Source organism: Terrapene carolina, unplaced genomic scaffold (assembly GCF_002925995.2).
Source record: "Terrapene carolina triunguis isolate 2854851 unplaced genomic scaffold, T_m_triunguis-2.0 Scaffold179, whole genome shotgun sequence".
NCBI lineage: Eukaryota > Metazoa > Chordata > Testudines > Emydidae > Terrapene > Terrapene triunguis.
Genome location: NW_020664530.1, coordinates 1,059,066 through 1,083,643, shown reverse-complemented (window position 1 = coordinate 1,083,643; position 24,578 = coordinate 1,059,066). Strand labels below are relative to the sequence as shown.

The window sequence follows — 24,578 nt, the reverse complement described above, 5'->3', positions numbered from 1 at the left end:
ATAAATTTGTTAGTCTCTAAGGTGCCACAAGTACTCCTGTTCTTTTTAAAAATCCACGAGGCATGTATTCACTTAATTTCATTGCAAGAAATCACCCTGATCAGAGGTCAGCTCCTGTCTTCAAAATCAAGCCTTCTGTGTCATCTTCCCAAACTGTACATATTTGTGTATTGTGTGTGTATATTATATATATATATATTTTTTTTTTAACAATTTCAGTTACACTGAACTACACAGTGAATTTGTTTCTCAAATTTATGTTTAAAATCCTAATCAAAACAGAACACTAGCTTGAGTTGCTTGAAAACCACCAATATTTTTATAGTTTTGCTAATTACTAAATAAACAAATGATTAGTCTTGGATTTTTTGGGTGACACTGTGAAATATTTATACTCAATCTGTCAGTATTTTTAAAGTAAGATTCAGTTCAGCAGTGTTTGGGTTTGTTTGTTTATATATATATATATATATATATATATATATATATATGATTTATTTATACATACATACATACATATATATATAAATACATCAGTAAGATGAGGAAATGCAATCAAACTATAGCAATTAAATAAGAAAAAAATAACTGTTAGACTATGTAGTTTGTTCCTATGAAAGTTCAGGATTGTTCTCTGTAATACTTTTATTAGTGTACTGCCCTGTCTAATTTTTTAAATGAGCCAAACAGTACAGCTTGCACCTTTTCCCTTAGGAAATTTTATTTTCAGTTTTTAAATCTCACTAAATATCTGGTTTGGACTGTACTGTCCAGATGCAGCAATTCATATTTTCCCCAAAGTTAATCTTATCCTGTTTTCTGCCTATACGCAAAAAAAATTAAGGTTGAGAAGTCAAGCACTCAAAAATTACGAAATACCAGAATTAAGGTAGTTTGTGCAACCTTAGTTCAGCCCCCTTGTATGTATGCATTTTGATACACTATTTTTCCCCAGGAGTCCTGCATCATCCAGTACACAGAATGGACAGTTCTCACCTAGTGCTCAGCTATTCAATTTTTTATTTTCTCCTCATTGTTTAATGTTTGGCCCTAGATCTTATTTACTGCACACTATTCAAATCTTGCTATTAAGACAAAATTATTAATTTCCTTGTGGGCTTTTTTATGGTGATCCATCAGTGTAGTACCGGAGAGCTTTATAAATATTCATTTATCTTCACAACGGCCCTGTGAAATGAGGGGATGGGATTATCCCCATTTTACTGATGGGGAGAGGAAGCACACAGAGATTATGGCAAATAGTATCCACTAGTTTTGGGTGACCAATCTGAGGTGCCTAGGACCTGATTTTTCAGAGTAATTGGCAATATATATAGGTTGGCAGAATTCAATTTTTATTGTTTTATAATTTTGATGGATGTGTGTTATTTTAATGCATTTTTTTCAATTTTACTGATTTACATTTTCACAGTTGTGGGAAATTATGAAAGGGTCAAACAATTATTTAATGACAGAAAATGCTGAGATTCAAAAAGTCAAAGTTTTATAACCATTAAAAACAAAAACTGTCAACATCACCTGTCCAATATACAAAGTAAATAGCCTTAAATCAAACTAACAAGTTCTCAAGAAGAATTTTTCTTACTTCTATTATTATATTATTATTGCTTCTATTATTTTTCTTATTTCTATTATTATTATTATTGATGGAAATATTTTTTCGTCAGTTTCTGTGTATGGTGAAATTGACATTTACGGATAAAAATCTCATCCTTCCAAGCCTAACTATATAGCACTTCTGAGTTCAAAAGACAACTCCCATGAACTTCAGTTGCAGCCAGGGTAGATAATTAAAAATAAAATAATAATAATAATTTAAATCTTATTTAAATTAAATACAGATTGATATTTTAAAAATCAAACCTATTTAAAATTAAATTTGAAATTGAGAACTAGTGTTGTGGCCAAACTCACTATAAGCTATCAAAATCTTTTAAAGGAAATACAAAAAATAATATTCAGCAGTACATTTGCTGCCCGAGTTTTAAAGAAAGTCAAATCACTCAACTGGTGTAAGTCACTGGCTAAGCACCCAGAGTTTGCTGAAGTACAAAACGAGCTTTTCATAGAAATAGCCTCTTCTGCAAGTGCAGAGAGAATATTTTCTTCATTTCAGTTTGTTCAATTAATGCAGTTCAATGACGAACTCCTTCAAAGCTAAGAAACCAACTGGAAGTTGAACAAGATGGAAAACCTGTTTTCCTCTTCCAATCTATGAATTAAAATCTAAGTGGAAGAGGATGGGAACTATTAGTTCTAAAATCTGGAAGAACACAGGGACCAGAAAAAAAAAAAAGGCAGTTCAATTCACTAACTACAGATACTTTATTTAATAAATCAGTTAGTTTAAAATGTAAAACATGGTTTGATGAACTTTTGGATAAGCATTTTTCCTCCTATGTATCCAGCACATTTAAGGTAGTTTTACTGATTTTAAAAAAAATGTAAATGCTATTTTTGTGCCTTTTTAATTGAATTTGAATTTCCATCCACATAGAGCTTGACACAAATTACAAGTAAAAAGTTAATCTAGCAAATAAGAACGCATCATTCACCATTTCTAACAATGCTAATAATCAGAATCTGAATAAAGGTAAATTAAGTCACATGATTGCTTATATAAATGTGTATAGCTACAGCATCTCCTCCTGGCTGACAAAAAGAAGCACCGAATTTAGTGTGAAGTCTATGCGGAATTGTAAATCAAGATGTTGTAAATCAAGAACCAACTTTTAACTAAAAAGTACAAATGATTTAGATTAAGGTTTCGTTCTTGGTGATTTACATTATCATTAAAATCAGTGACTTAAATCAATCCACCCTGGTTGCAGCTGTGAGGGCTCAGCACTTCTGCAAATCAGACACCAGGATCTCAAGTCAGGCACCCAGAAATGAGGAACACACAATTCGTGACTGTGTATGACAAGTTTAGTTTCAGCGACTTGCCCAACATCACACAGGAACTCTGGGACAGAGGCAGGAATAGAATCCAATAATCCATGGCAGCATTCAACTGCTTTAACCATGACACCCTCCTTTCTTTTCCTGTGATCCCCTGCCTCATTCACTTCACATCTTCCAACTTCTGCAACAAATGAAGCAGATAATCTCCTTCACTATACAACCCTGAGCAGGTCTATGCTGTGCACTGAATGAGGTAGGGCTCCTGTGGGAAAAAACAGTATGGGATCATGTAATTAAAAACTCTCAAAATGCACAGGCACAAGGGAGCTGAATTAAGGTTGCACAGACAAACTTAATTCTGGCATTTCCTAACTTTGGAGCGCTTAACTTTGCAACCTTAATAATGTCCTTTTAAGGTTTTTTTTTTGTGTGCGCAATTCCCTAGGTTTTTAAAAAAGAAAACTGAAAAATCCACCACACCCCACAGGAATTCCATGCTGTGGCATCATAGTCACCCACATTGATCACCAGCAGGGTTGGAGTATTTAGATCAGCTGCACAGACCTCTACTACTTGAGCAAATGGAGTAAATGAGAAGATGGCAACCTACTACTGCTATGTGGACCAGCACTACAGGCGGATGAGAAAAACTTTGCTCTCGAGTTTCACAGTTATATGCTGAGAGGAGAGGAATGGTAAGTCAGAGATCTTGGATTCCAGTCCAGGCTCTGGAGGGGAACATTCTCCAGCAGGCATAGACTCTTCTGCCTGTTCCCCTTAAGCGACTCCTTCAACACTGTCCCCTCCAACCAGTCCCTTTCCCACCCAAGCTCCTCATCTCCTCACCTATCCAGTGCCAGTGTCCACTCCTCAGGCTTCTCATCAGTCTCAGTCTTGTTGCCCAGCCAGACCCAGTTTCCCTCCACCCACGCCTGGCTCCACATCTGATGCCTCCATCCCCCACCTTAGCCTCCAATCACTTGCCCTCTTCTACTACCCATGTTCCCCATCCCCACTGGCTCCCAGTCTCAATCTTCTCATCAAGTTTCAGTGCCCCCTCCCCCAATCCAACTCACTATCCCAATCTATTTGCCCAGACAGTGTCAGTTCTCCCCCCACGCCCAGCTCCTCATCAGATCTGTCTCCCCACCCCCATTTCCTCCTTTCCCCCAGGTTCCTCATCCAATGCTAAGCTCTCACATTGCAACAGATGAGAGTAATACTTTCTTCTATCTCCAGTTGGCTAGGCGACTCCCTCCCATCCTGGTGGATGAAGACCTGGCCTCACTTATTTATGCCTTTGTCAGCCCTCAACCAGATTACAGCAATGTGACATACTGTGCATGAAACTGTCAGCACCTGGGACGCTCCAAGTACAAAATGCCACAGCGCATCTCCTCAGCTACCATGAGCACATCACACCTGTTCTCCCTCTCTACATTGGCTTCCCATAGAACTTCAAATCAAATTCAAGGTCTTGGTCCTTATCTTCAAATCATTGTCCAGAATACCTAAAAGACCAGCCCCAGAGAACCTAAAACTCCAGATCAAAGAGCATGGTCGAAAACTTCACTCCTCTGGCACAATGGAACTCTCAACAATAAGAGCTTGTTTGTGTGGGAGACAGAACGTTCTCCAGGGGGTGGTCCAACAACATGTGACAGAAGTGTAGTTAATGCTGCTTAATGCACTACTGAAAAGGTACTTGTACATTACAGTAACTCCTCATTTAACGCTGTAGTTATGTTATTGAAAAATGCTACTTTAAGCAAAATGATGTTAAGCGAATCCAATTTCCCCATAAGAATTCATGTAAATAGGGGGGGTTAGGTTCCAGGGAAATTTTTTCATTAGACAAAAGATATTATACATATACAGTATACTTTTAAAACAATTTTAAACAATGTACTCATAGAATATCAGGGTTGGAAGGGACCTCATCTAGTCTAACCCCCTGCTCAAAGCAGGACCTATTGGACCAGACAGATTTTTGCCCCAGATCCCTAAATGGCCCTGTTAAGGATTGAACTCACAACCCTGGGTTTAGTAGGCCAATGCTCAAACCACTGAGCTATCCCGGCCATTGTGAAGCTTGGTTGAGATGGTGGAGTCAGAGGGTGAAATAGGGTGGATTGTCCAGCTGCTTCTCTTGCTCTTCTTTTCAAAGTACCGGGGGTGCTCAACCCTCGGCTCTGCCCCAGGCCCACCTTCACTCCACCCTTCCCCTGCCTCTTCCCGCCCCTCTCCCCGACTCCCCAGCCTCCTGAACTCCCGCCTGCAGCAATCTGCTGTTTCGTGAAGGCATGGGTAGGGAGTGGGGAGACTGCACGCCTCCCTCCCGCAGTAATCAGCTGTTTTGCAGCATTCAGGAGGTTCGGGGGGAGAGGGGCAAGGGAGAGGCTCCTCCCGCCTCTCCTCCAGAGCCTCCTGAATGCTGCGAAACAGCTGATTGCTACAGGCGGGAAGTGCAGGGAAGGATGGGGGAGCTGCTGATCCGCAGGGCCACCGGCAGGCAGGAGACGCTGGACGAGGTGGAGGGGAGCTGATGGGGGGCTCCTGGCCCACCCTGGTTCCAAGCCCCCATGGCCAAACAATGTTATAAGCAAACATTGCGCAACTTTAAATAAGTATGTTCTCTAATAGATCAGCAACGTAACAACGAAACAATGTTAACTGGGACGACGTTAAGTGAGGAGCTACTGTATGGTGCTGAACACGGTATAAAACCTGTATAGAATAGAATCCAAACTCAGTTCTCCACCCCTAAATTTTCCTTCCAGCTCCAGTTGTCTTATCCACCTATTCACAGTCCCGTCACAGCTCCCAGTCCCCTTGCTTAGCCAGTATCAGTCTCCCCGACCCCCCTAAATCCCAGTCGTAATCCCCCGCTCATCATAATCTATTCCCTCTTGTCCCTTCTGCATTTGAATCAGGCAGTTTCCTCCCCCATGCTGCCTCATCCCATCAGGGAAGTCATTAAGAGCACAGGAGAGAGACAGTCCCGGCTGCGAAGAAAGCGCTGCTCAGCCCCGGGAATTTAGCTGCTAAAATCTCAGGAAGCCTCTGTTGAGCATGTGCAAACTGATTTTTCAAAGGCTTACAACTCTGGGCAGATTTTCACAAGAACGGTAAAAGGCACAACCCTGCCGAGCCCTGGCTCCAAAGCATGGCGGTACTAGAGCTGTTCAAAGGAAAGTCTGCCAAAATTTAATACAGCAAAAACCATGTATTTTCTCCTAGCCTCATTCTTGGGAATAGGTAAACTATTTTGGCAGGAATTAAAAAAAAAAAAAAAAAAAAAAAACCCCAACCCAAAGACAGACACCCAGCAAGGAAAATTGCATCCCAACTGATTAAAGCTTGACAAAATTATAACTGAAAACAGAGTCTTGTAATGGGAAGAGTCGGGCAACCTAAATGGTAGGTGGTGCTATCCTCATGTTTCTAAGTCCCTTTGCATTATTTCTCTGCCCTTGGTGCTCACAATGCTTTCTAAATTAATACTTTAAGTTTAGTTAGTGCTTCCAAATTAAAGCTAGATCTACTGCCGATATCTGTAGTACCTTTTTAGGCATCTTCTCCTAATTTGATATTTTACCATTTATTATTGTGCTTTCTTTATGGTCCTTCAGCCAATGTTCAGTCCATGTAACAATGATCATTTACAAGCCTAGTTGCAAGATGAATTCAGATAAGATTTCATGACTTCATTAAAAATTGTACTAAATATTACATGTTTTGCTTTCCTTTCACTCACTCATTTTGAAATGCTGCCTAAAACAATTGAGTTTGTTTGATAATTTCTTCATAAATTGGTGCTGCTTATTACTTATATTTCTGTAATCCTCTAGATATTTAGTGTTTTCTTCTTAACATTTGTTCCTCTTTTAAAAAACAGAAATACTAGTTAGACTTTTGGGATAGTAATGGTCAGAAATTTTATTTGTTTAACACCAGAACTCCATTTCTTTTCTCCAGTTGTCCATAACCTCTATGGTAGTCAACAACTTTTCAGAAGTACTGTCAGTCATACAAGAAGTTTGTTATGTAATTCTTCTAATGCTCTCACATGTATGTTTTCCCATCCACCTGATGTGTACATTTAAGCATCACATATAGTCTCTTAATCAGTTGCTCCTTATAAAAACATTTACTTTCTAATCAACACAATCTATTTTAGGATTCTTGTTAAAATCCGTTTTAACAAGAAGTGCAATAGCTCAGTCACATGAATCAATTTTATTCCTTCGTTAAAATGTTCTCTCTCTCTAGTACTTTTCACCCTAAATTGTTTCTAAGAGTCCTCCTCATTCCCTTTAGCCCCTGGTTAGTATCTTCTCATTCTATTAAGGTTTTCCTATTTCTTCTGTATAAGCTACAGATGACTATATTCTTGTTGTGTGATACTACTTCATATCATACTTCACTCATCTCCTATTTCTTCAAGATTCGCATTCCTGTAATTTGTTTTCTAATAATCCTGTATTTCTGTATGCTGTACACTCAGACTGATGTCTCAGATTGCTTTGTTTCCAAACAAATTCCATGGCCAGATACTTCTCAAGTGAAAGACCTGTCACTGCAAGAGCTTACTTAGTCCTTGGAAGTAGTTACCAAATATTTGGTGCCTCCGTTGCACCAGATATTCGCCCAATGGAATGAGAAATACAAAGGTCTCTTCTAGGTTTGGGTTACTGAGACAATGCAGATCAGGAGTCCTCACTACCTCTCAGAGCTTCTCACGTTGCTCTAACATAGGATTACAGCTGGCAAGCTGGGAGTTTAATAGCCAAATGGGTAGGCCCCCATCCATGCTGAGCCAGAGCCCAACCTAAACGTAGAAAAGGAATATCTGCCTCAAGTAAATAACCATACCATTCCAGACATTTTAGCTGGTGTGACTGAGGATAATTTCAGTGAGAGGTTTCTATCCCACACTCTGAGAGATGCAGGAGGGCTGTGGAGTCTCTGGATTTGTAGGTGGTTTGGTCTTGCAAGATGCAGTCATAGGAGAGAGTGCCTACGTCCTAGTGGGAAGCTGCTTTGTAGGCAAGATAACATGGGAGGGAGAAAGTTGGAACTGTCAAAGTGGGAGGTGGCAGTGACATGGGAGCAGAGAGATTTGTACCAGATTAGAAAGTCTTCCTATTAGGGAAGATGGCATTTGGGAGCCTTCATGTTTAATCTCAATAACTCTCTATGCCAGCTCATCTACAAGAACACAACAGGAGGCTCTCCAACCCTAATTATGTTCCCCAGCCCTAATTGAGGAGCCTCCTGTTGTGTTCCTGTAGATGAAGTGGCGTAGCGGGTTATTGAGATTAAACATATACAGTAAAAGTAGTGTTATCCTTCAACTTTACCAACCGGAAAGCTCTATAAGCCTGCATTTCTGATCTTCATTGAAAGTCCAGGTTATAGTCCGGTTGTTGTGGGGCTGGCAGGTTTCCTACCTGGCTCCGTGTGGCTCCCCGGAAGTGGTGACATGTCCCTGCTGCTCCTAGGTGGAGGAATGGCCGTGAGGGGTTCGGATGTGTCACCAGTGCAAGCATTCAGTTTCCAGTTACACCAGCACTTACACTATTTCAACTTGTCAAGGATCCCAGATGAGCAAGCAGAGGGAAGAGATGTTCTTTATTACCTGAACAGATCCATACCTCTTATATCTGTTCTATGCTAGCCCACTCCCACTACCAGTACTATGGGAAGCACAAAATGGCCAATATAATGACCAGGCTGCAAAAAAACACTTTTCCTCATGACCCTTCGAACACCATGCCTTCACTAAGTTCTGCAGTTCCTAACAGACTTCACATTAGCCCCGGGAAGCCTGGGTAAAGTTACTTACAATGGGAACAGAGAGACAGCTCTGCAGTGAAGTATTCTCTGATGACTGCATGATTGCTGTCAGGGAATCCTCACAGGCTTTCAGAAAGACTACAGAACTGCCTGATAGCTGGAAGAAAGTAACCAGTCGTACAACAAAGTTTATAGGGACTTTGGTCTGTGAGTCAAAAATCAGAACAGAGGTAAAAACCCTTTCAGAAGTATAGTCACGGACTACCTTGCCAAAGTAGCAGCAGGAATATGTCCAGTGCCACCATGAATATGCTTCACGTTAGCCTAGTTTCTAAATGGAGTTTCCAGAAGCGAGGAATCTGTCAGTCAGATCTGCTTCCTCATCAAAATCTCTCAAACCAGGATTCACTCTCTTTTTGGGATATCATTGTGTTGCTCAACTATTTAATCTTAATTCCTCTTGCAGTTTAAGTGGTTTAGCTGCAAAATCAGCTTGTCTTCTAGTTTCTAATGCCCAGCAAGATTATCAGAAGTGACTCCTGAATAAGGATAAGGAATAAGGAAAAATCTAAAGGCTATGAATTTTCCTAACTTAAGCAGACAGTAACCCTATGGCAGATTAGCAAGAACCAAGAACATATACCCTCTCCTGTCTCAAAATGCACATTGGCAAATACACAGCTTTAACACTTGGTATGGACACTTTTTCTAACAGCTGAAGGCTTCTGAAAACCACTCCGATACCATCAGTGTTGAACTGAATCACATGAAAAATGCAGGCTTAATTGTTATTACATTTGGGCTGTGATGGAGGGCCCCATAACAACAGAAGATGTGTCAAGCAATAATTTGTGTTTCATGGCAGCTGAATTAAGGAAATGTAGTAAAGACCACACTCTAACTCCCTCCACTGTGTTCCGCAGAAAAGGAAAGTAAGCATATGCACCAAGAAGAGCAGTATTATAGCTAGGTTAGCCATTTGAAAGTCAGCTATTTAATTAAAGGGTTTTTGTATTTTCAACAGCCCATCTCCTAGAAAACACAGAGATTGTTCAAAACTCTATTGTATGCAGTATGTAGAAAAAATTGGTTTGAAAATTAGGAGTGGCTGCCCTAGATGTGGAGAAAGGGCATGTCTTGAAGAGTTTGCTGAGTGAAAATGACTGGGGCTGACTGACTAGGGAATGTCAGAATATGCAAGAGCTTTTTAGGCCTACTCTATATCTAAAACTTAGGTAAACCTAGCTATATCGCTAAGGGGTTTGAAAAATTCACACCCGAGACACACAGTTAAGCCAATCTCAGTCAATGGAAGAATTCTTCTTTCAACATAGTTACTGCCTCTCAAGGGGATGGAAAACCCTTTCCATTGCTGTAACAAGTGTCTACACTATAGCAGTATACCTATAATCCAACTGTATCACCGTAGAGCTTGTAGAGTAGACGTACCTTTTAGAGACACAGGATCTCTGTTTTCTCTGTAACCAAAGCTATGGGCTGGTCTACACTAGAAAACTTAAGTCCACCTAGCTACGCCACTCAGCGCTGTGAAAAATTCTTCTGTTAATCTAGCTGCCATCTCTGTGAGGTAGATTACCTACACCAATGGGAGAACTCCTCCCATCAGCACAGGTAATTTCACACAGACATCCCCAAAGACAAGAAAAACCCATAACCTCTAAAGAGTGGTAACAAAAGGTAAACTGTTTCTGGAATGCACATCCCTCTCTCAGGCTGTCTACACACTACCCAGCTTTTAGCTACCAGGGGCTTTTTTAAGCACCTGTGAACGAAAAAAGTTTTGTCGTTCAATCAGCAGTGTAGACAAGCCCTCAGAGTCAGTCAAGGGGCATGGGCAGAGATTTACACTTTCAGCAAGCAGTACTGCCCTCAGGCTGCAGCAGGCAAACACAACGAGAGAAGCCAAAAATACAAAGATGAGAGCTGGTTATGGTGTTTGTCACAAAGGCCCACACAGTCAAAGCCATTTGCTTCTACTGTAGCTAGAGGTTGAGACAGCCACAGTTTCTGTAGCCTGCTGGTCACAAGACAAAGTATTCAACATAAGATAATGGAGAGTCTCAGATGCAAGAAGTACAATTTGGCAGCTGAGAGGCTCAGGTACTAAAAAGTACCTAAAGATTACCTTCCACACGTGAGAAGTGTGGCTTTATACCCTGTTAAAAGCAGAGTACCTTGTAAGAACAGATAAATCTCTTTTAGTAAATTAGAATTTCACCACCCCTCTCACCCTGAAAAATATATACATCTGTAGTCGTCCAATCCTATTTGTCTAGAAAAGGTATTTTAATCTTTCTCCCCTCCTTGAACATAGATCAAATCCTCAAAAGACCCAGTCCCAGTTCAGAAGCTGAAACAACTCAGAGCAGCTTTTTCCTATTAATGCCCCAGATATCACCTCTGAGGATTTCTTCACCCAGTGATTCCCAATATGTTTTTTTCCTTCTCAAGTATTGACATATTAGAAATGCACATATTAAGTGAAGTATTTTCAGCTTTATATTTGTGACCTGCTTTGTTTAGATAACAGCATGTGTTTTATAGGTGGGGCAGCAACAACCCTTATACTGTATTAAGATTGTCTAATACTTTCCATTACGCATTTGACTTAAAAAAAAAAAAAAAAAAAAAAAAAAAAAAAAAAAGAGCTCTAGTAATTCAATGATTTGCAGCAGCACTTGGAATTTTGGCAAGGGGGCAGACCTGGGGTAAGTGAGGTGCTTTTGCTGTTCCCATGAAAATCCATTTGGATTTGGCGCAGTTAAAAGATCTGAAATGGTCCTGTTCCATCTGTGTTTTGCTCAGTACAACTTGCTAAAAGCCTGCTATCAAAATTCCTTAACATTCCATTAGCAATGCTCATGCATCAACTCACCATTTCCTTTTAGCATGCCACACAGACCTGTAACTCTTGACAAGACACACAAAATGTATCCTCCTATTTCTCCTCCCTCTATCTGAGCACCCAACTGCCTGGGGGGAGTGTGACCTGGGCTGGGAACCAGGAAGCCATGAGTTTTACATTTCTTCTAAATTGCTGTTAATAATTTGGTGCCCTTCACAGTCATTACTGAGCAAGGCCTCATGCTCCACTGTCAGGTTACACAGGGAGGAAACAGAACTCTGATCTTTGATATAGCTGATCCAAGTCTCACCCACTTCACCATATGGACTTTCAGAAAGAGTCAGCCAATTCTATGTTCAAGGCTATACTATCTAAAATAGGGCTACTCATACATATGCAATCTTTAAATGCCAAGTGGGTGGAGTTAATTTTTGATCTAAAGAGACAGATGAATACATATAAGAATTATTTTTATATATTCCCATCAAACAGAATTACCTGTTCTTAAAATCAAAGATTCAATTTTATCAAGAAATAGTTAATAGTTTGGCATTTTCACTAGTTTGACACACTATCACATTCAAAACCAAACCTGCAAACTAAAATCAGAGAGTATAACAGCATTCGAAAACATCTGCATGTGCCTCACTTTTTTACATGTTAGTTTTAAGCATTAGGTTATTCTTTTTATTTTATTTTTTAAATCAAACTTTAACCCAAAACATTTTTAGAAGATCAAGATAGTAAGGCTATTGCTGGAAAAGCAAATTCAACTGCCTCTTCACTGCAAGAACTGCTATGCTGTATATCTTGAACAGGATACATAATTTAAAGTAACTTTAATAATGGTTATTTTTAAATTTAAGAATCCAAGTTAAAAATACAGTTTGTGATAGTGTATTGTGAAAACTGAAGAACAGTGTGCTTGTTCTAGCTCCATGCTCAGTCAGGACTGTGATGTGGCTACAACTTCTCACCAATAAAGTTCATCTCAAACTATAATCCATGGGGAAACAGAGCGAAGCAGTAACCCAAAAAGCAAATTTCTGACTGCAACCTCTTCTCACACAGCCTGCAACAGTAAGAGTCTTGTATACCCTTTTGCCAATACTGTCTGTTTATGAAGAGGTTTGTTGTCAGACTAATTCTGTTTAAGCCACTTCACAGAAACGCAGTATTGGAAGACTGTCCAAATTCACATTAGTATTTTAACAACAGATGAAAACAGTTCTCTTTGTTATAAATACCAAATTCAAAAAGGGAATCAGTATCACAAGTACAAGATCAACCCAAAAAAAGGATTAATTAATTTAATAGACCCAAAACGTGCGTTAGGCACTTTACAAAAAGAAACCGTCTCTGTCCTAAAGAGCTTACAATCTAAGGTTAGATGTGGCACAAGTGACAGAAGAGAGAAGGAAAAGACACTTTCAGCAATAAGACAGTAACAATAGCGCAAGGCACAGTAGGCTGAATGATCACACAAACTGTTTTCATGAGCTAAGTAGGGATCGGTCTGATTAACAACTGAATAGAAAAAAACCATGGAAAATGTAAGTTACCTACTACAAATGGCATGTGTTTGGGGCACCACCCTTCACTACCACAGTCACTACCGAACCCTGGTGGAAGTACTCTCTTTTGGGCGACACACAAAAATCAGCGCCTTGGGTTATTACTGCTCCTACAGGACATCTTGCAAGAGTACGGATTTTAACCTTGGCACCATAACCAAATTCATGCTACTACTTTCTGCCTAAACAAAATGTCATCCAATGTGTCAACTGGCTGCATAATATATTCATCTTTTCCTGTCTGATCTATTGTGCAGTGTTGCTGCACTGTACTAAACAACTTCCACATTCCTTTCAAAGGAGACTGCATTTTGATGATGGATGAAGTGACTATATGTTCATTGATTTAGTTTTCAGAGGCCCCTGGGATTCTTTGATATTCAATAACAACATAAAAAGGGAACTTTTCCTACTACCAATTTCTTCTCTGGGTTCAGGATTCTACTGGCACAGAACAGAAAAGTAGTTCCTCCTCACATGCAGATTAGGACAGAGAGGAACCAGTGAAAAGCTCATTTTACAACACGTCATTTAGCTTAGCACCACTCACTTGTCCTACTCTCTCCTCACTCAGTACTTCCAAAGCAGGAAAAAAAATTGGTTTTGATTAGTAGCCTGTATAAAAGCCTCACATTTTCCACAGAATCTTTTATAGATTCCTAACTAATCAAGAGAGATGAGTCTACACCAGAGGAATCTAGGACACAAAAGAATTGGTGGTAAGAAAATTCTCCTTTATGGGGCCTGGCTCAATTAGCACAGAACAGACGGGATCTACTTAATATTCCCCATTAAGATTTAGGGAGAGAAAGACAATGTCATAGGTATCCAAATTCCCTAAAATGACATCTTCTCAGCCAAAAATTTTAATAGAAAGACACCTATTGCTTGGAGACCCAAACAAGCCAGGGTTTACTGAGAACAGTCTGGTAGATTACTGCATGAAAGACATCTCCAAAGATGGAATGACCAGCTCTATTGTCAGATTTACACTTGCAAAGAGCACAACACAACAGCCCTGTACAAATTTCCCTACTGTAGCCTTACTGCTGTCCGCTCTGAAGGTTGCTGTAACTCAAGAAGAGTGAACAAAGATGATGAAAGTTTGTAGGCCTCTGACATGCAAGAACAAATCCATCTTACTTACTAATAAATCCATCTGTACTTTGGCCTTCAAAGAAGGCCAATTTATACATCATTTTGCCCTTTTGCTTCCTTCTGTCATCTGCACTCATGCCGATTCCAAAAAATGAAATCACAAGCCAAAAATAACCTGTAAGGAAAACGTTTTCCCTAAAGGAATGAGACTGCAGTATTCCAGTGAGGCAGGAGAAAACAAGGAGAGCAGAGTGGAGTCTAAATTGGACTCCAAAGTGACATCTTCCCATTGTCTGTTAATCCTGCTTAATCTACATATAACAAGCATCTTCACATCTGCTCCAACACTGTAAAACAAAGTTACATTTATTCTGTTCTGAGAGTGTTTACATTAATACTCCAAAAAGCAATGGTATTTATGTGTTTGTTAAATAAAGGGCTTGTAGAGAGAACATGTAGCATTACAACTCCTTGCTGCAAGGTTACTACCTATAAATGCACTTTTTAAGTAAAACCTCCACTTGCAGATACTGAATTAATATTTGCTTTAAGAATGGGACTGCAGAGAAGTAGTTGCCCTGTGCATGTGTACATACCTTTATCCTTCTTGAAATCCAAAGCATCTTCCTTATCTGTCACTATTTCCTTCATGTTGATAATGCTTTGATGGTTAAGCTGTCGAAGAATCTTAATCTCCCGAATAGCTGTAATTGGAAAACCTTCCTTTTCATTATCCAGCCGTACTTTCTTTAGCGCCACCATTTCTCCTATGAAAAGGTTTAAATATAAAAACATGAAGGATAGCACTCAAACAAATGAAGTTCAGATTTTTCTGTCACTCAATACATCCTTTTTGAATTACAATATTTAAAAAAAAGATGTCAATCATTCGTGTTCCAGTATGTGCACCCGCACTAAAAATAAAATAAAAAAAGTAAATTCAGGTCCATGTTAACAAAACACTCACAGCTCAGACACCAAATCTTTTGCAGAAGTGAAACTACAAGACAACTTTCTCACAACTACTAAATAGCCTTCTTCCTTCTTTCTCATCTGCAATCGGATCTGCCTCCTTGGGTTTCCAATCACTAAGCCCACACACAAGAGTGAGTCAACAGCATCTCTACATTTAAAGGCCTACACATGCTGCAGATTTCACATTACAGGACACCTGAGGTCGGGAAATAGACGGAGGTTCTTTCTTGCGTCTTTTTTCCTTTTGATAAGCAATACATCTAGCACATTTGTAATGTAGCCAAGAATACTAATGTAAAGTGAGATGATCAAACGAGAAAATAAAACAACATACATCAGGAAACTTAATCTCAAAATACTGCTTATTATAAGGTGCTGAGCAAAATGTCCTTTGATACCCCATGGTTGGTGTTCCAAGAAAGCCATAAAACAAACAGATAGGCAGTTACAAGTTTTGCAATATTTCAGCTTTTAATTAAACTAGGATGCCATAAATGAGAATTATCTGACTACTATAGGAAAAGCAACCTTAGAGATCACATTTCAGGGTGTCATTGTACAGGAGGCCCTCCCCCTTTACATTATTTCAGGTAGTAGCTATGAAGGTGCAAGGAGGAGAAACTGCAAAGTTCCTGAATATACCCTTTGTTCAACAGCTTCTTTCATCAACAGTTCCTACAAGCATTACTGCTGTGCCTCTCTCTTTTCTTTCTCACTAACTGTCTTCAAGGCATGAAAGCTGAAGTAGGAAATTGGCCAAAAAATACCTGCACCCTATGCTTCTAGCAATAACCTGCAGTTACATGATTTTAAGCAGCATAGAGAAATTACTACTACTATGAAGAACTACCAGGATCAAAACCCAACACAATTCTGAAGAATTTTCCAAGATAAGAAGGGCAGAAAAGCACAAGCATTTTACAAAATATACCAAATTAAATCCATGTAATACTGCAATTCTGGAGTTAACAGCACTCATTCATTATATATTTTTAGATCTTACCTGTATCCTTATCCCTGGCTTTGTAAACTTGCCCATAAGTGCCTTCTCCGATAATGCCAATTATATCAAATTTATCCACGCAGCGTTTTCCCCAGTCAATGTCTTTTTCCTTTGTTTCACCATGGCGTGGTCCACATATTCTATTAAATAAAAATTAGCTCTAAAAATACATCCATAAAAATATCAAAATGTTCAGAAATAAGTTCTGTAAAAAGTAACCTTTTTCATATTACTAACTTCTTAGAAAAACAGATCTGAGAGAACTGAATGAATTCAACTTTCAACACTTATGTTCTTTTAATTTCTCTCAGCTTGGACAAAGAAAACAGACTAGTTAGTTTCAGTTTCATTTGCCGACTCTTTCCAGTCAATCGCTTTGCATTTCTCCTGCCCTAGCACAAAACTGCATTATTCGCATTGAAAACACCACAAAGGAATGTTTGTTTGTTTAAAAATGGTCTCCACTGAAGTTTATAAAAAAGCAAAATTATTGTGTCTCAGGAAAGATACATTTTGAGTCACATTTTACTTAACAGTTTCTGCATCTGTCCATCCAAAACAATACACACACACTTCACTAATCTATTAAACGATGCCTACCCAATGGTTAGTACATTTAACTATCATAAAAGGTATCTCATTCAGTATCTGCCTTCTTCAAAGTGTTACAGCTGCAGCAACCCCATTGTAAAAGGGTGAATGGGTGCAAAGAAAGGAACAGCATCTAGCCTTACCTATTAATCACTTTCTGGATAGTTTACACAACAATGAATTTCAAGGGAAAGTTTTTAATGTGGTGCTTTAAGGGAGGGTATACAAGCAAGAGGATATAAAACCAAGTAACAGTCTTAAACATGGGTTGAGTGGGCACTTTCAGTTCTGCATCTAAAGAGGACCTTCACAGTTACTCACCAACAAGCCTATTCCAAACCACTTTCTTTTTGTCTGCAGTTTCTGCTCATTTGGTCCCTCATCATTACAGCACACAGAAGGGCAGAAGGATGAGGGACCAAAGGATGAGGATAAATAAGGGAATAGGGTTCAGAGAAACTTAGTGCAAATGAGGCAAATAGGGAAATGGTGGGCAGGAGTACAAAATTCCTTCTTCTCAAATGGTGCCAGTACACCTAGGGACTGCCTTGCCTGTCTAGAAGACTCTCAGAACTAAAACATTCTGAGTCATTTAATGGTTAAAAAAAGGCTTAAATAGCACAAAGCAGAAGTAAATCGATTGATTCAAGATTTGCTGCAGGCATTAACCTATTTCCAGTACTTCCTATGTTGAATAATTATAAAAAGCCAGGTAAATTATATATATTTCAAATTTTTATATTTTGGAGAAACTTGTGTATCACTTTGTCTTACATGCAGTTTTTTTTTTTTTTTTTTAAAGGAAGTAGTAAACATACTTAGGCCTCCTTTTGCTGTGTGACTGAACTGCTGGTTTCTTTTCTTCAGGACTTTTCGATAAATCATCTCCTCCAGGCAACTCTGGTGGGAGTGGCAAGTCTGCAAGCAGATGTCGTAGTTTCTTCTCCACTTCCTTTTTAACTGCCTTCACTGAAAGATTCCCTCGCAAACTATAAAGATAAACAGAATCAGCTAAAACGGACTAAAATTCTTTTCCGTTTCATGACTGGAAACCTAATGGGGGTGAGACCTCAGTGGAATTCACTACAAGTGACAATTTCATATAGTCTGCTTTAACAGCAGTCTCTGCTTTTACAGCCCGGAGGACATTTGTTTATGTTTTACATGTGACTACTGAACAGAGTGATCTAAGAACTACAGAGCTGACTGCTGAGTTGCTGCAAAAGTTGTGAACTAAGATGAAGAATACCTTTAGTTTTTTCCTGGTGAATGTTAAAGTTAGTCATGACAGCATGTATTAGAGGCCAGGACAGGTAGTCAGGAAACCTGGATTGAGCCCTGATCGACACTGTGTGTGTGTGTGGGGGGGTGTCGACCTAAGATATGCACAGCTGAAGTCGGCGTATCTTAGGTTGACTTACCTGGCCGTGAGGACGGCGGCAAGTCGACCGCTGCTGCTCCCCCATCGACTCCGCTTCCGCCTCTTGTGAGCTGGAGTTCCGGAGTCGACGGGGAGCGCGTTCGGGGATTGATTTATCCACGTCTAGACAAGATGCGATAAATCGATCCCTGATAGATCGATCTCTACCCGCCGATCCGGCAGGTAGTGAAGACCTGCCTAAGTCTCTGCCACACACTTCACGTGTGAGCTCATGCAATTCAATTAGCCTGGCCTTTTACTATTTTCCCATCTGTGAAGAGAGGATAATACTTACTCATCTTACAACAGTATTTTGAAAGGCACAGTTAGAAAAGCAAAATCTTTTTTTCTTTTAATTCCATTAAAAAAAAAAAAGCTGATGCACAAGAAGCATATGAGCACATACATGGAGGCAGGGAGTCTAACTCCATGTCCCACATTGCCTCACACATCTTGTTGCTCCATATGACTGTCACCGTTTGGCTCTCTGCTATTCACTAGCCTATTTTTAAAAATAAGCTCTCTAAAAATACAGTACTATGGTGACTTTTTCCACTGTTTCAGTGGACCTTTTCAGTAACTATATTATTTCATTGGCAAAACTGGTCTATAAATAATCATTCTGACATTGATTTAATACTGATCTTGTGTGGAGGCCTCACCATTCTTCAAAGTTTTCAGACTGCACTGATAGCAATTTGAACCCAAAATTGGTCTACTAAAATAATATGAATAGTCTAATATAGAACTTTCAATCATATTCCCTCTCATCCACTTATGTCTTTTCATACTCCCCCTTACTGTGTCCCTTCTGCTATTTTGCTTCATTTGCTTCTAAATCTAGAAGGATGTAATACTTATCCTGGGACTGTTACTGGATCAAAATAGTCTGTTCGCCCATCCCCCTGTCAGTCCCATAGTAGTTTGAATCAGACATTTTTCTAAAAACAGCAATTTTATTAAGTGCACTGCCTTATTTTATGGAAATTGAAAACATAACACTGGAAAGAAGGTTTCTAGCCAGCAAAGGCATCAGGCTCTGGAATTGCCTCCCAATAATAGTAGTGCAGATAAAAGACCTAACTGGTTTTAAAATGGAGCTTGATAAGTTCATGAAACTGATTGTAAGATGTGGTTGCTTGCAACAGCAGGAGGCTGGACTTTACAACCCAGGAGGTTCCTTCCCTTCAAATGTTCTTACAAAATTATATAATGTTTATGTATGTTACACACAAAAATAAGCTACTTGTATAATTTAATTCTACCATTGCTTTAGAGTATTAGTTACCATTTGAGGCACCAGAATACCAACTTTTTAAGAGATCACATGGCTATCTGAATGTGTTACAAGTAGATAGTGGGTAACATCTCAGATTACTGTAAATGAAAGACTAAGGAAAACTCTCCACACCCCCCGTTTTACTTTACATATTAGACAGCATTTTTTATATAGTCAATTTCTCCCCTTTGTCTTTCACACAACAGGGAAGAGAACATGTTTAAATAGAAAAATGTTACTATAAAAGCCACAACATTACTAAAGGGAGCCAAAGCTTTTTTCAAAAACAGAATCTTTTGATTTTGAATTGACGGACTTGAATTCCTCTTAGACTATTAGAAGTGGAAGTCCAGGTATTTTTCCTATGAGTTTCAATAAGATCTCCGATCATCTTGTTACAATGTGATATAATCATTTCTAGATTGGTAACGTAGTCCAAAAGGTACAATATTTGCCTATCTACTAGAATGTTAATTTACAAAGATAAAATCAATTGGTAGAACTAGTTTCTAAAATCCAGTTTGCAATATATTGTGTACACATGGCCCTCCCTAATTTTCAGACTGGTAACTCAACTATTTCTGAATAAAAATATAATCTGAAGTTAAACTGGCTAGGATATATTACAATGCACATTTAACATTCTATTTCAGGTAGAAGCTGTTTATCAGCTGGGATCAGGAAGCAATTTCTTTTTTCACACCTCAATAAATAAATGCTGCTCAACTGACCAAGCCCTTTAGGGGTTAATTTTTTGCCCTCCTCTCTGCTCTAGACCAGGTAATTTACAGTAGATATTTGTAACCAGAGTCTTGTTCTCATGAAAACAAAAGGCAGTTTTGTCACTATGTTCAAAGAGAGTATGACTGAGCCATGCATTCCCATGCTCACTACACAAATCCATCATTTTTGGAGGAATGAATTGAATTCTGCTGGCACTTCTGAGGAAAAGAAGCAATTTCTTTCCTATAACACAGGAATTTTGTCAGATATTTCAATTGTATTTCTTTCACAATCTTTGTACTTTAACACACATTACACCCTGTGTTTTTTATATTTAGCCATCCATTTAAGTCTGAATTCCTAGCAACTTTTATTTACAGGTAAGACACACATGGGCTGCTACTACACAGGTTAAAATGATAAAGGAAAGCAGACCAAACAAGTGTAAACAAGTGTAAATTTGAACGATTACAATGCTACATAAAGTTCTGTGCTTCTCTCTAGTGCAGAGGTGGGCAAACTTTTTGGCCTGAGGGCCACATCTGGGTGGGGAAACTGTATGCAGGGCCATGAATGTAGGACTGGGGCTTGGGGTGTGGGAGGGGATGCGGTGTGCAGGAAGGGGCTCAGGGCAGGCGGGTGCGGGAGTGGTTCAGGATGCGGACTCTGTCCCATCACTGCTTACCTCGAGCAGCTCCCGGGTGGCAGCGGGGCTAAGGCAGGCTCCCTGCCTGCCCTGGCCCTGCGCCACGCCCAGAAGTGGCCAGCATGTCCGGCAGTGGCTCCTGGAGGTGAGATGGGGCAGGTGGCTCCGCTACGTGCTGCCCTCACCTGTGGGTACCACCCCCGAAGCTCCCATTGGCCACGGTTCCCCGTTCCCGGCCAATGGGAGCTGCGGGGGGCGGTGCCTGCAGGTGAGGGCAGCACACGGAGCCCTCTGCTCCCCCATCCTCCTGGGGCCACAGGGATGTGGTGCCGACCACTTCCGGGAGCAGCGTGGGGCCAGGGCAGGCAGGGAGCCTGCCTTAGCCCCACTGCGCCATGGGGCTGGCAATCCCCAGGATTGAAAACCCTGACGGGGCGGATCCGGCCCGCGGGCCATAGTTTGCCCTCCCCTGCTCTATTGGTTTAAGTCAAAGCAGTGTCTTTACACAGCTGCATGGAATCTTTAAATCATGTTATCACTGCAGCTTCAATGCTAGGAATATTAAAATGGATGCCTTCACATGTTGACTTTTTTTTGGCACTAATCTTTTAAAATTGTAATTTACAAGCTAAGGGCAGACTGAAAATCCATAGCCTATGAAAGTGTGGTATTGATAATACACACTCTAGACTTAATATTGCTCAAAAATCAGAGGAAAAGAGCAACAAGCTCCGATTTAACAATTTTCTAATACTGATAAGGTTTCTATCTCAGAGCTAAAAAAAAAGTTGAATATGGTCTAGGTTCCATAACTGTTTAGGACCTAGAAATACTTCACTATGGACATAATATTTTTGTAGTTCATATTCACTTCAAAGACAAACTGCTAGCTGCTTTACTTGCTAAAACCAGTGCTCATTACCATTGCAGTGCTTACAATGTTGCTAACCCCTTCAAGAAATAGGGAGTTGCATTCATTACAATGCTGTAGGGGGTCAGTGCTGTTACTATCAGAGAGGGAAAATGAACCCTGAACTCAAAGCCTTGGCAAGTAAATTACGGAGGAACTACCTGTACTTCTCAAATATTGTTACCAAATGCATTTTTTCATAAGTCTAGTTGTATGTAGCTGAAGTTATATGAGCTGATTTGAGATCTTAAATATTTTTTGTGTGCGCAAATTATTAAAAAAAAACAACTTTTCAATCCACCTCCAATTTTCAGCTTGTCCTTCTCCAGTAGAATTTTTACTGACAAAGTTATCTTAGAACAAACCCTTCCCCCATCTTAACTCCTGGAATATACAAGTAGATTACTTATAAGTATAAATAATGTCTCTGCGCCTTTAAGTTCCTAATAACCACCATCTTAAATCGAAGTTAACTGAAGAACAGAAACAAACCGCCTAAAGTGGAGCTTTTGATCAGTCCTATGCAATTGTGCAAGTTTTTATTTCTTTAAAAATATACGTGAATGTATATACTCACCTGTCAGTATCTGTATCTTCAGGCAGCATGGGAGGGAAAGGCAAGGGTGGCAGCGTGGAGGTTAGTAGCGCAACATTTCTATCTTTCTCCTTGGCTCCTACATTTGGTGTATGTGGTTTGTTTTTCTCTTTTACAGTGACTGGTTGCTGCTTTACAACAACTGATTTATTCTCTTTTACTGCTGCTGTTTTCTGTTTAGCCACTTTGTCTACAATCAAATTATTTTCCACCTTTGTCTCCTGAAGAGAGACCTTCGCTTTTGTCTTGTCATTTTTCAAAGTTGCACCACTTGTAGGAGAAGGTGTATGCTCAGTTTTTATTTTCTTCAGATCCTTCACATTGTTTGTTTGAGGTACACTCACACCAGTGTCAGTGTTTCCCTTAGTAGGCGTAGAGGTGTTTGAAATTTTTGCATTGGCTTTGGCTGCTTCTGCAGCTCTAGCTTTTTTGTTCTTATTCAACTCAGCAGCCAGGCTACTTTTTAGAGTCAGTGTGCTAGGAGAAATACTCGAGTGACGACTTCTGGACCTAGATAATCTGTGCCTGCTGCGAGACCTTGAGCGTCTTGATGAGTAAGGGCTTCTGCTTCGGGATTTTGCTGATCTCCTGCTTCAAAACAGTAAAGATTTGGTCAATTTAGGCTTAAAAATAAAGAATGTCTGTTTATTTAACCTGCCTTCCTTATTATTGAGCAGCTTTTGCAAACACTGTCACTGCCATTACTATGTTTAAAGGGTGAACATGAATCTAAATAAACGCATATGGAAAAACTTTCAGAAACAATGAGAACTCTATCTCTGAATACAATATCCATAGCACAGACATAACCACACAGGACCTCAGGATATATTATGAATCTTTTTTAGCAGAGCTCCTTTGTAAAAAGTCATTAGGAAATCACAAAAATATAAACACACAGAAAACACATTGCATGCCTTCTGATCAGCTGTTCATTTCCTTCCTCAGTTTCAGAACTGTTCTTTGCTTGTTGATAGAAATAGCTTGATACTAAGCAACAACGATTTTAAAAACTACATAAATATGAGGATAAAAAATTGCTTTGTTGACAGGAAAAAAGTTATGGAACTACAGCAATGTTAATTCTGCAATTTTGGACCTCTTGTTAATGTTTCTAGTACATATTTAGCAAATTGAAATATTAAGTTATACACTTGAAGAAAAAGAGGAAGAGAAAACACTATTTATGAAGCTGAAGTAATATTGCTGTAAGAACCTTAATTTGTGAATTTGCTGCCTTATAAAAATAACTGGTTAACTATTGTTGCAGTAACTTTTTATCATTATCTTGTATTTGAGAAATACTACTGAATACATAGTTAGAAACTATTGTGGTGAGCTGCGCACAAAGAGGCAAACTGAAAGACACATTCAATCTTAACTTTCATTTCTGAGGACATAATGATACAAGCATAATGCTGTATTAATGCATTTTTGTAAGACAGTCCATACTTTTTTTAGACAGATAATTCTCCCTGCATATCCCCTACACCTCATCACAAGCATGTGTAACCGACAAGCTGTCATACTACCGTATGTTATTTATTTACATTGCAGAAAAGGAAGAGCAACAAGGGAGAGAAGAAAAGAATGTCAATCATCTGGATTTCTGCACATGTGCAGAGAACAGAACAGGACACACATTTACAAGTTCCCAGGAGGGAAAAATATCTAAAAGAGAAAATGTTGGTAGTTATGGAGAAAGCTCAGAAATTGTTTGAAGCCATTGTGAAAGATACCAGTTCACATGCATTTTTACTTTACTAATTCAATAGATTCCATATTTCGACTTGCCTAGTAGCTTTGATTTAGTTTTTTGTTGCAAACTACTAGAGACAAACTGCCAATTTAGACCACAGGTGTTAAAAATTGGCTGCTCTGAGTAAAATATAAATGAAGTGCCCTAACTTATTACTATTCCATGAAAATTTATGAAAGTGTTTCTTCATCCACTTTATTTTACTATGCATATCTGTCACCAAGTATATTCACCATATCCACAATTGTTCTAAATTAAGTTTAGTGGAACTACACTGTAATTCTACTTTTCTTGACTAGATCATTCCTGGGGGAAAAGTTATTTCAGTGAGTCCATTTATCTAGGTTAAAAAAATAAGCTAGAATAGTGAGGATCCGAGTTCTCAGTGTGCTGTACACTTCAGCTCATAACAAAT

At 39.3% G+C, this 24,578-nt stretch overlaps 1 protein-coding gene across 1 annotated transcript in view; it reads right to left on the bottom strand.

Moving 5' to 3' along the window:
• The window catches only part of LOC112113498 (cyclin-dependent kinase 13), a 64,363-nt gene that overhangs the window by 27,082 nt on the left and 12,703 nt on the right, over positions 1–24,578 (bottom strand). Inside the window, exons 2-5 of the mRNA XM_024209796.3 lie at positions 22,387–22,992; positions 17,650–17,820; positions 16,241–16,380; positions 14,859–15,029 (exon numbers count right to left, since the gene is read on the bottom strand). Of these exons, the coding sequence (XP_024065564.1) occupies positions 14,859–15,029; positions 16,241–16,380; positions 17,650–17,820; positions 22,387–22,992 (1,088 nt within the window). The remainder of the gene's footprint in view (positions 1–14,858; positions 15,030–16,240; positions 16,381–17,649; positions 17,821–22,386; positions 22,993–24,578) is intronic.